At 42.5% G+C, this 12,439-nt stretch overlaps 1 protein-coding gene across 1 annotated transcript in view; it reads left to right on the plus strand.

Annotated features, from left to right (window-relative positions):
* Window positions 1-12,439, plus strand: part of LOC132384531 (integrin alpha-8-like) — a 152,624-nt gene that overhangs the window by 99,240 nt on the left and 40,945 nt on the right. Inside the window, exons 18-19 of the mRNA XM_059955682.1 lie at window positions 1,103-1,240; window positions 11,725-11,792. Of these exons, the coding sequence (XP_059811665.1) occupies window positions 1,103-1,240; window positions 11,725-11,792 (206 nt within the window). The remainder of the gene's footprint in view (window positions 1-1,102; window positions 1,241-11,724; window positions 11,793-12,439) is intronic.

A 12,439-nucleotide genomic window follows, 5' to 3' on the forward strand; every position in this document is an offset into this window, starting at 1 on the left:
TGCTCTAAGCACTATGTAGTGTCTAATGACCACACAAGAAACTGTTAGGCAACAGGCTCCTGTCCCAGCTAAAGGAGGAAAGCATTGTCAACATGGTGCAGGCTTTCGACAATTTCTTTCCTCACAGAAATACTGCTCGATCAATTGAGTTCCTCCAGCAGGTTGTCCAATAATCCTTTATCTGGTTATTCTGAAATCCTGATGGTTTGGTATTTGGCTCACCAGGTATTGCTTACAATTTCCATTCATCCAGGCGCCATTTCTTGCATATTTCACGCCACTTCCTGTGCTCCCTTCCTATCTGCTGGGTCCCCAGTTCATTACCCCCTGGACACCTGCCAGGACTCCAACCCTCACATTCTCTGTCCACTAACTGGAGCCTCAGTTCCTGCACCCCATCATCTGGATCTGTTGCCTAAGCTCCTTTTATTGGGTTCATTGAAATGTTATTGTGTAACATCTTTTTAAAATATAAATTAAAACTCTTTTGGTGTATCAGTAAAATAACATCAATTCATTTGGTACCTCCAAGGTCCCGAACATTCCATAGTTTTACTATACACTAAGCAATGTAAAAACCTTCCTGGGAGCTGGGCATAGTTCATGGAACTTGCTCAGAGTACTCTCAGTCTTGGTGAGTGCCAGTGTTTGGTCTGTATCTGCATTAGCAGGCTGGCATTTTGACTTGGTCAGACTGGAAGTGGTTGTGAAAGACATGGTGGTAAGATAGGAATCCTGGCGATTGTCCTAGATCCTGCAGGAACTCTAAAGCAAACTGTTAGAAGCAACCCAGGAGAGCACAAGCTTTATGGCACAATAATGTACAGTATATAAGTACTGGAAATGGAGTAGAGTCAGCCAGCAGATTATTTGATTTAATTTCTAGGAACAACTCTAACAAGAATTGCCAGCCTTCGACAGTTAACCCTGAAATTACTTCAAGGATAATCAGCCCTCTTCCCATTGAGTTGCCAGTAATTCTTCCATCAGCCGCAGTCCGGGTGGGGCAGAGGGGTGAATGGTGGGAGAGGTAAAGGGCAGGTGCCACTGCATTGTAAATTTCTGGTGCAGGTGAAACAAACTTCTTGTCATTGTCTCGCAGGATGAAGCAGAGTTTAAAGACAAGCTGAGCCCGATTGTTGTGACGATGAACTGCAGTCTAGCGGAGGTGCCACTGAGCAGCTCTGGCACCCTGCCCATGGTGTTGAGTCCTCACAGTAAGGTCCTGGTCACAGAGAAGGTAAGCTATCGATCATTGGCTCTCACAGAACCTGTCGAAAGAATATAATTTGTCTCTTGGAGGAGAAAAATAATGCCCTAAAGCAACCCTTAGCAATAAAATGTTGGAAGGTCAGTGATTAAATGCATTGCTGTGTAACAATCTAAGGATAGAAACAGCTCTATTCCTTCTCCCACTTTTATTGCTCATTGGATGTTCGGTCTTTTTTTATTGGTTACTTTATTTTATTTTTTATGGGCTTGATGTGATTTTATATTTGCTGCATATTGAGAGTTAGACAGTCTTTTTTTATATACATATATGGGGTTTGTTTTTGGTTCTCTGTTTCATGGCTGCCTGTTAGGAAACAGATCTCAAAGTTGTATAAATAAGTTGTATATATAAAGTTGTACACTTTGATAATAAATGTACTTTGAAGTTTGAACTTGAACTTTCTTCTTCCTTTCCCGTCCTCAACATGAAATGTCGACTGTTTATTCATTTACATAGATACTGCCTGACCTGCTGAGTTCCTCCAGTATTTTGTGTGTGTTGCTCTGGATTTCCATTATCTGCGGAATCACTTGTGTTTGTATGCTTCAGATGTTGGGTTTGGAACTTGTAAGCCTTTCTCTCCAGAGGTGTCGAATCAAACCATACCTAACTCAAGCCTCCCCTTATGCAGATACATTGTCCTTACCTTGTACAGTAACCTACCAGTGACATTTGAAACCTTATGAGACCAGTGGACTGACGTGTTAGAATAGGAATGGGAAGTGGAATTGAAATGGGTGGCTACAGAGAGATCGTGCTTTTTCTGGCAGATGGAACGTAGGTGCTCGGCTCCCCACTCTCCTTTTCATTGTGCCCCCTTTTCACCATTAATTCCCCTATCTTCACCATTCCTGTTTCACTCTCTCACCTGATCTCCTTACCTGCTCATCGCCTCCCTCTGGTGTTCCTACCCCTTCCTTTTCTTCAATGGCCTTCCGTTCTCTCCTACCAGATTCCCCCTCCTCCTGCTCTTTACCTCTTTCACCAATCAATTTCTCAGCTTTCTTCATCCCTTCCCCCTCTCCCAGCTTCACATATCACCTGCCACCTTGTTCTTCTTCCTCCACTCCCCCACCTTCTTACTCTGACTTGAAGAAGGGTCTTGGCCCAAAATGTCAACTGTTTACTTTTTTCCATAGATGCTGCCTGACCTGCTGAGTTCCTTCAGCATTTTGTGTGCATTGCTTGGACTTCCAGCATCTGCAGATTTTCTCTCGCTTGACGTTTATAAAAGATATCGGTAGACAGTTTGTCTCCAGAGATGGAGACAGGGAGATTGAGAAAGGGGAGGGAGGTGTCAGAAGTGGACCAAGTAAATTTAAGCACAGGATTGACTTGGGGGCAAAGTTGATGAAATTGATGAATCGTCAATTTAGTGCAGAAAGTGTTGGGGAGCATTACTAGGGAAGGCTTGGAACGCGGACTGTTCCACATATTCTACGAAAAGGCAGTCAGAGCTGTGGCTCCTAGCTCGACCTTGAGGTTGGAGAAAGTGGGAGGGGCCAAAAGAGAAACTGTTGAGTGACAGGACCTGTTCCCCCCGACGGAGGAGGATGGTGGTAGAGGGGAACTGGTCAGATCTGTTGTTGAAAAGAAGCAGAGAGTTTTAAGGTCTTCGTGATGGAAGACAGACATACATAGGGACATGTATATGGTGTATATACTTGTATCTGAAGCCTATGACTGAGACGGCTTTAGAGAAGCAATCTTCTGCTAGGTGTTAAATCTCATCAAAAGTTGTTCAGCAGAACAGCTTGCAATTTGCTAGAGGCAGCATGTCACTGGAGACTCCTTAATCCATCACATTTGTTGAATGCCTACAGGATGGCATTTTAGAGTAGCTTGTGCCTGAGCATACTCGGGGAAAGATCATCAGAGATTGGGTGTTGTTTAATAACCCAGATCTTATTAGGGAGCTTACAGTAAAGGAACCCGTAGGAGGCAGTGATCATAATATGACTGAATTCATACTTCAATTTGAGTCACATGTATCAGTATCACAGTGGAATAAAGGGAATTACAGAGGCATGAGAGAGAAGCTTGCCTAGGTCGATTGGAGGAGAACACTGGCGGGGATGATGGCTGAAGTTTCTGGGAATAGTTCACAAGACGCAAGATAAATATGTCCCACAGAGGAAGAGTTCTTAAATGGCAGGGGTAGGCAACTGTGGCTGACAAAGGAAGTAAAGGACTGCATAAGAGCCAAGGAAAGGGCATATAAGGTAGCAAAAGTGAGTGGGAAGTTGGATGATTGGGAAACTTTTAAAAGCCAACAAAAGGCAACTAAAAACTCTAAGAAGGGAAAAGATGAAATATGAGGGCAGATTAGCCAATAATATAAAGCAGGACACTAAAAGTTTTTTTTCAATTATGTAAAGAGTAAAAGGAAGGAGAGAGTTGATATTGGACCACTGGGAAATTACGCTGGTGAGGTAGTAATGGGGAACAACGAAATGGCAGATGAACTTAATGGGTACTTTGCATTAGTCTTCACTGTGGAAGACACTAGCAGTGTGCCAGACATCCATGAGGGTCAGGGAGCAGGAGTGAGTGTCATTGTTATTACAAAGGAAAAAGTGCTAGGCAAACTCAAAGGTCTTCAGGTGGATAAGTCACCTGGGCCAGATGGACTACATCCCAGAGTCCTGAGAGAGGTTGCTGAAGAGATAACGGATGCATTGGTTATGATCTTTCAAGAATCACTTGAATCTGGCATGGTCCCAGAGGACTGGAAGATTGCAAATGTCACTCCACTCTTTAAGAAAGGAGGAAGGCAAAAGGAAGGAAACTATAGACCAGTTAGCCTAACCTCAGTGATTGGGAAAGCGTTGGAATCTATTTTTAAGAATGAAGTTTTGAGGTACTTGGAGATTAATGATAAAATAAGTCAAAGTCAGAATGGTTTCTGTCAAAGGAAATCTTGCCTGACAATTCTGTTTGAGTTCCTCAAGAAAGTAACAAATAGGGTGGACAAAGGAGAGGCAGTGGATGTCATTTACTTGGATATTCAGAAGACATTTGATAAAGTGCCTCATGAGGGTGCTTAGCAAGATAAAATCCTATGGCTTTACAGTAAAGATTCTGGCATGGATAGAGGAATGGCTGACAGGCAGGAGGCAGTGAATGGGAATAAAAGGGGCCTTTTCTGGTTGGCTGCCCATGACTAGTGGTGTTCTTCAGGGGTCAGTATTGGGACCGCTACTTTTCACATTGTTTGTCAGTGATTTGGATAATGGAATTGATGACTTTGTGGCAAAGTCTGTGAATGATACAAAGATAGGTGGAGGGGTAGGTGGTGCTGAGGAAGCAATGTGATTGCAGCAGGACTTAGACAAATTGGAAGAATGGGTTTAAAAAAGAGGAAGATGGAAAACCGTGTTGGGAAATGTATGATAATGCATTTTGATAAAAGGAACAATAGTGCAGACTATTATCTAAATGAGAAGTCCAAACATCAGAGGTGCAAAAGGACTTGTGAGTCCTCGTGCAAGACTCCCAGAAGATTAATTTACAGGCTGAGTCAGTGGTAAAGAAGGCAAATGCAATGTTGGCACTTATTTCAAGGGGAATAGAATATAAAGGTAAGGAAATAATGCTGAAGCTTTATCAGACACTAGTCAGGCCACACTTGGAGTATTGTCATCAGTTTTGTGACCCATATCTCAAAAGAGATGTGTTGTCATTGGAAAGAGTATAGGGGAGGTTCACAAGGATGTTTCTGGGAATGAAGGGGTTAATATATGAGGAGCATTTGCCAGCTTTGGGTCTGTTCTCACTAGAATTTAGAAGAATGCATGGGGATCTCATTGCAACTGACTGAATGTTGAAAGGACTAGATAAGGTGGATATGAAGAGGATATTTGCAATGGTGGGGGTATCCAGAACTAGAGGGCTAATACTCAAAACTGAGGGGCGACCCTTTAGAACAGAGGTGAGGAAGACTTTTTAGCCAAAGAATAGTGAATCTGTGGAATGCTCTGCCACGGACTGCAGTGGAGGCAGTGGAGGCAGAATTTGAGAGTTTCCTGATCAGTCAGAGCATCAAAGGATATGGTGAGAAGGCAGGTGCATGGAGTTGAGTGGAATCCAGGATCAGCCATGATGGAATAGCGGAGCAGACTCGATAAACTGAATGGCCTAATTCTGCTCCTATGTTTTAAGGTCATATCATATCATTCAGATTATATAGGGAATTACACAGTATCAGATTGTGTGGCTTTTAAATCTAAGTGGAAGCATCACTGCATGCAATTTCAGTAGCTGGTAATTTGCATGACTGAAGTTAGATTAATCTTAATCTTCTTTCCTAACCTGAGGTCTATGAATATTCTTTAAGTAGACTGAAATCAGCATATGAGGTCATTCATTGGTGATGCAGCATGAAGTTTAAAAAGAGCTTGGGAGCTTTCAAATATCTTTCTGTGGGCTGAAATCAGAGCAGGCCCAATCAAAAGGAAGCAAGTGTAAGTGGAGTGGCCTTTGTTGCAAAGGGCCAGTGTTAGAGTGGCTTGGGTGAAAATAGGCTTGGGCAAGCACAGGCAGAGTTTCTAAGTAAGTAAGTACGCTTCTCGTAAGTTCTTTATCTGTTAGTACTAGCTATTGGTTGTCGTCATTTCTGATGATGATGTAACTGGTGTGGGAGAAGTTTTATAGTGAAAAAGCCATTGCACTGGGGCAGTTCCACTCTTGGCCACTCCCTACTTGTACATAGTTCTTTCCTTTTGCTTGTTTTTTCTTTCCACTCTCTTCTATGAGTGTATACCTCAGATAAATACTTTGTGGAGATTTTGTGATATATATGATTATATAATGTATATGTACAATTTCTGCAATACATCTTATGGAAATGTTTGTTTGATGATGAACAATAAAAAAATAAATTTAAAAAACCATCACAACTGGAGGCTTCCTCAGCTGCAGTGGATGGCAATGACGCCTTCTGTGTCTTGCAGCACCACCTTCTTGGCCATTGGATCTTGCAGTTGATCTCATCCACCCAGTCCGCCAGAACTGGCTTCGCGTGCTGGGATAGGCATATCCCTATCTCACCGGGGTAGGAGGTTCCTGGCTATCCTCACCTGGTTGAGCCCACCTGTCCAAGAGTTGTACCGGGGTGTGGTGACTGTTGTGTGCAGTTACTTGGAGCTACTGGTGAGAGCTGGGTGGCAGATGGAGACCAAGCGTGGATGAGCTGCCCCTGGGCGGAGCACGACAAGCCCATCACTAAAGGTGTTAACCCCCCGAGGACACCCCATACATCTAGTGCACTGTGAATGGCTCTGGAGGTAGTGATAAGTTCGTTGTGTGAGATGTGGGAAATTTGGGAGACCTCTGGTCTCCCTGGTAAGTACATCTGCACAAAGTGCATTGAGCTGCAGCTCCTTAGAGACGGTGTTCAGGAACTGGTGCTGCGGCTGGATAACCTTCAGCCCACACCAGGGAATGAGGATAGATAGGAGCTACAGGGAGTTAGTCACCACAAAATTGCAGGAGGCAGGTACCTGGGTGACTGTCAGGAGGAGAGGGAATAGACAGCCAGTGCATAGTACCCATGTGGCAGTTCCCCTCAATAATAAGAATACTACTGTTGGGGGTGGGGAAGCTACCAGGAGGAAACAGCAGTGACCAGGTCTCTGACAGGGAGTCTGGTTCTGTGGTTCAGAAGGAAGGGTGGGTGAAGAGGAGTGCAGTAGTGAAAGGGGATTCCATAGTTAGAGGAGCAGAAAGCAGATTCTGAGGGCATAATAGATACACTCAGATGGTATGTTGCTCCCGCGTGCCAGGATCGGGGATTTCTTGGACGGTATCCACAGCATTCTAAATGAGGAAGATGATCAGCCAGAAGTCATGGTACATATTGATACCAATGACATAAGTAGGAAAAGGAAGGAGGTCCTGAATAGAAAATATAGAGAGTTAGGCAAGAAGCTGAAATGCAGGACCTCTGGGGTAGTAATCTCTGAATTGCTGCCTGTGTCATACACCAGTGAGGTTAAGAATAGGATGATTTGGCAAAGGAGAATCAGTGGATGTTGTGTACTTGGATTTTCAGAAGGCCTTTGACAAGGTGCCGCTCATGAGGCTGCTTAACAAGGTAAGAGCCAGTGCCATTACAGGGAAGATACAAGCATAGATAGAACATTGGCTGATCGGCAGGAGGCAAAGACTGGGAATAAAGAGAGCCTTTTCTGATTGGCTGCCACTGACTAGCGGTGTTCTGCTGGTGTTGGGACCACATCAATTTATGTTGTATGTCAATAATTTGGATGGGAGGATTGATGGCTTTGAGGCCAGATTTGCGGACAATACCAAAATAGGTGGAGGGACGAGGAATGTTGAGAAAGAAGGGAGTCTGCCGAAGGACTGAGACAGATTGGGAGAATGGGCAAAGAAGTGGTGGATTCTGAACGACTGACATCTTGTCGCACTCACCTAAATAATAAGCAAATTCTTTGAGAGGCTGGTCAAGGACTACATCTGCAGCTTGCTGCCACCCACACTGGACCTCCTACAATTCACCTACCAACACAACCGATTGACAGATGGACGCAATAGCCACAGCTCTACACACCGTCCTTACACATCTGGAGAAGGAGGATGCTTATGTGAGAATGCTGTTCTTGGACTACAGTTCAGCATTCAACACCATAGTTCCATCCAGGCTCAACAAGAAGCTCAGAGACCTTGGCCTTCACCCTGCCTTGTGCAGCTGGATCCTGGACTTCCTGTTAGATCGCCAGCAGGTGGTAAGAGTGGGCTCCCCCAACTCCACCCCTCTGACCCTCAACACAGGAGCCCCTCAGGGCTGTGTCCTAAGCCCCCTCCTTTACTCTCTCTATACCCATGACTGTGTCACCACCCACAACTCCAATCTGCTAATTAAATTTGCTGATGACACTACACTGATTGGCCTTATCTCAAATAATAATGAGTCAGCCGACAGAGACGAAGTCATCACCCTGACACAATGGTGTCAAGAAAACAACCTCTCCCTCAATGTTACAAAAACAAAGGAGCTGGTTGTGAACAACAGGAGGAATGGAGACGGGCTAACCCCTATTAATATCAATGGATCTGGTGTTGAGAGGGTGAACAGCTTTAAGTTCCTCAGCATCCACATCACCGAGGACCTCATGTGGTCTGTACACAGCAGCTGTGTGGTGAAAAACACACAACAGTACCTCTTTCACCTCAGACAGTTGAGGAAGTTTGGTATGGGCCCCCAAATCCTGAGGACTTTCTACAAGGGCACAATTGAGAACTGTACCTCCCTCAATCGCAGGACTCTGCAGAGAGTGGTACAGACAGCCCAGCGCGTCTGTAGTTGTGAACTTCCCTCTATTCAGGACATTTACAGCAACAGGTGCATAAAAAGGGCCCGAAGGATCATTGGGTTCCAAGTCGCCCCAACTACAAACTGTTCCAGCTGCTACCAATCAGGAAACGGTACCGCAGCATAAAAGCCAGAACCAACAAGCCCCAGGACAGCTTCTTCCACCAGGCCATCAGACCGGTTAATTCCAGCTGACACAATTGCATTTCTAAGCTATATTGACTGTTCCATTGTATATCTTACTGTACATACTATCTATTACAAATTACTATACATTGCATATTTAGATGGAGACATAATGTAGATTTTTACTCCTTATGTATGTGAAGGATGTAAGAAATAAATTCAATTCAATTCAATATAGCATAGAGGAGTGCATGGCCATGCACTTTGGCAGAAGGAATAAGGTGTGGACTATTTTGTAAATGGGGAGAAAATTCAGAAGACAAGTGTGCAAAGGATCTTTTTTCTTGTGTAGGATTGCCTAAAATTTAACTTGCAGGTTGAGTTGATGGTGAGGAAGGCAAATGCAATGTTAGCAGTCATTTTGAGAGGACTGGAATATAAGAGCAAGGATGTTACGCTTAGGTTCGTAAGGCAAGACCAAGGTAACATGTCTGAACGACTGGCATCCTGTTGCACTCACCTCAATAATAAGCAAATGCTTTGAGAGGCTGGTCAAGGACTACATCTGCAGCTTTGCTGCCACCCAACAGGTTGGAGGCTATCCACATAGAATATGAGATGTTGCTCATGCAGAATGTCTTGTATCACAGAATCTTTCTACTCAGCAGACAACATTGGAAGGGCTACAACTGAAAATACATAAAGGCCAGTCCCTGAATGTCAGAAGGCTGTAGGGCTGTAAGAGATTACTGAGAAGGTAGAAGTGGGTAGGTGGGTGAAGCGAGACTGCTGACAGATTTGGAAACCAAGGTTAGAATTTTCAAGCTGAGACTCCAAGTGAACAATTATCAGCAGCCAGCAAAAGTAAAAGGCAACTTAAATACACTAAGACAACATGAAAACTCAACAAAGGAGAGGTCCAATTCATCATTCTGTCTGTTCTTCTTTGCAGAAAACAGTTCAAGTTTCTTGGTCTGGAACAAGCTTATACATTCCTATACTATTATCAGGTGTATCTGACATTTCATTTTAAAGATGACACAAAGAATTATAGAACTCTACAGCACAGAAACAGGTTCTTTAGTCCATCAAGTCTGCACTGACTATCATTCTGCCAAGACCCACCAACCTGCTCTGGGACCATAGCCCTCCATATCCCCACTATCCATGTACCTATCCACACTTCTATTAAACATTGAAATAGTCACATATGTTCTGGTCATGTTCTTCATTAAAATCATTTTGGAAATCTTTATTTTCTACAATTTCTAAAGCTCTGAAAATTAATTTACAACCTAATACATTGACTGTTCCATTTGGAATAGTTCCACATCATATTCAGGGTATTTCATCTTCAGATCAATATGTAATTGCATTTGTTACACTACTGGCAAGAAGGGGTATATTATTAAAATGGAAAGATACTTCTGCCCCTACATTGATTGAATGGTTCTCTCAAGTAATGTTATGTCTCAGTTTGGAAAAAATTACAAGTATAACTTTTGATCCCCGATTCGATTTTGAGAGAAGATGGGGGTCTTTTGCCAAATGCTATCATTTAATTTGAATTATTTTATATGGTTTCCTTACAATTTTTTAAAAATAATTATGAATCGGCGGTTGATGACTCTTTTTCTTTATATATAGATGATAGTAAGACGTATTGCTCCGGAGGGTTGATTCCTAATGGTTTTCTTTTTCCTTTTTTTTTGTAATCAGTGGGTTTTTTTCTTAGTTAGATGGGTTTTTTTTTCCTTCTTTTCCTTACATATAACATTTTTTTCCATTTTTATATATTACGACCAGCTTTTCTTTTCTTCAGCTTTATTAACTGTATACATATTAATTTGTTGAAGTTTTGTATCATTTTATAGCTGTAGAAGATTTTGTACCAATAAAAAGATTCTAAAAATGAAAATGAAACATTAAAATCAAGTTTGCCTGCACCACTTGCGCTGGCAGATCATTCCACACTCTCACCATGCTCTGAGTGAAGAAGTTCCCCCTCATGTTCTCCTTAAACTTCTCACCTTTCACCCTTAACCCTTGACCTCTAGTTCTAGTCTAACCCAACCTCTGTGGAAAAAGTCTACTTGCATTTATTCTTATCTATACTGCTCATTATTTTGTATACCTGTATCAAATCTTGCATCATTCTCCTGCGTTCTTGGGAATAAAGTTCTAACCTATTCAACCATTCACGATAACTCATATCCTCCAGTCCCAGCAACATTGTTGTAAATTTTCCTTGAAAGAAAGACGAGAAAGACCTCTGAAAGGTACAGAGGAGATGTCAGGGGTAAGTTTTTTTATGCAGAGAATGGTGAGTGCGTGGAATGGGCTGCCGGTGGCAGTGGTGGAGGTAGAAGCGATGGGGTCTTTTAAGAGACTCCTGGATGGCTACATGGAGCTTAGAAAAATAGAGGGCTATGGGTAAAGCCTAGGTAGTTCTAAGGTGGACATGTTGGGCACAGCTTTGTGGGCTGAAGGGCCTGTATTGTGCTGTAGGTTTTCTATGATTCTATGAGTGAAGGTTCCCTCAGAATCGAATCAGCCTATTATCACTGTACAGTGTGTTGTAAAATTTGTTGTATTGCGGCAGCAGTACATTGCAAGATATAAAGATCAAGTTACAAAATAAATTTATAGTGCAATAGATGAATAACAAGTTAGTGTTCATGAGTTCACGGACCATTCAGAAGTCTGATGGCAGAAGGGGAGAAGCTGTTCTTAAGACACTGAGTTTGCATTGATAGGCTCCTGTACCACCTCCTGATGCTGGTAATGAAAAGAGGGATGTGTCTTTAATGATGGACACTGCCTTCATGAGTCATCACCTGTAAAGATGTCCTCAATGGCAGGAAGAGTTCTGGGATATTTGAGACATTAGTGCTACCAGCTATGCCAAGCTGTAAAAAGCAGAGTCAGAAAAGCATCAGATGCATCAAAAAAGCAGAAATTCAACTTTTGTATTATTTCCTCTCCACTTTAGGCGCGTATTCTCCTGCACTGTGGCGATGATCACATCTGCATCCCAAATCTCAACCTGTCAGCAACAGTGTAAGTTTTTCCTTAAAATTAGCTCTAGTCTTCTGATGTGTTCCTAATCAGATTGATATTCTTCTCCAAAAGCTCCAGTCAAAAGAAATAAATAATAGAAACATATTGCTTCTGAAAGATCCTTTGATCAAAATTTAATTACTGTGCTTGAGTCATGCTATATTATGGCAAGATCTTAATTATGCAAGAAGCTTAATACATTTTCTATTTCCTTCAATTTAATTTGGTCTCCATTCTTAAAGGGGCATGGTTTTCATTGTAAAGTGTTAGACAGAATGTTACTTGCCATACCTTTAATGTAAGCCAGGACAAGATGACAAAATAGCTTGTGATAATTTTCTTGACTTCATCATTGTCAACCATATCCTCAACTATGGAGGCTCTAAACTTTGGAACATTCTCAGAACCTTTCTACTTCTTTCTCTCCATCTTCTCAGTCAAGATATTCTAAGGGCCCTTGGCAAAGTTCTTGGTCATCTTCCCTAATGTCATCTTCTGCAATTTTGTGTCAAATTTTGTTTGATAATGTTTCTCTGAAGCCCCTTGGGAGGCTTTTACATCTTCAGGAACACAATATACAGTATATAGAGACTATTACTTGCATATGAAGCACCTCTAAGTTTTTTTTTTCAAGGGATTTGCTCATA

This window comes from Hypanus sabinus, chromosome X1, assembly GCF_030144855.1.
Source record: "Hypanus sabinus isolate sHypSab1 chromosome X1, sHypSab1.hap1, whole genome shotgun sequence".
NCBI lineage: Eukaryota > Metazoa > Chordata > Chondrichthyes > Myliobatiformes > Dasyatidae > Hypanus > Hypanus sabinus.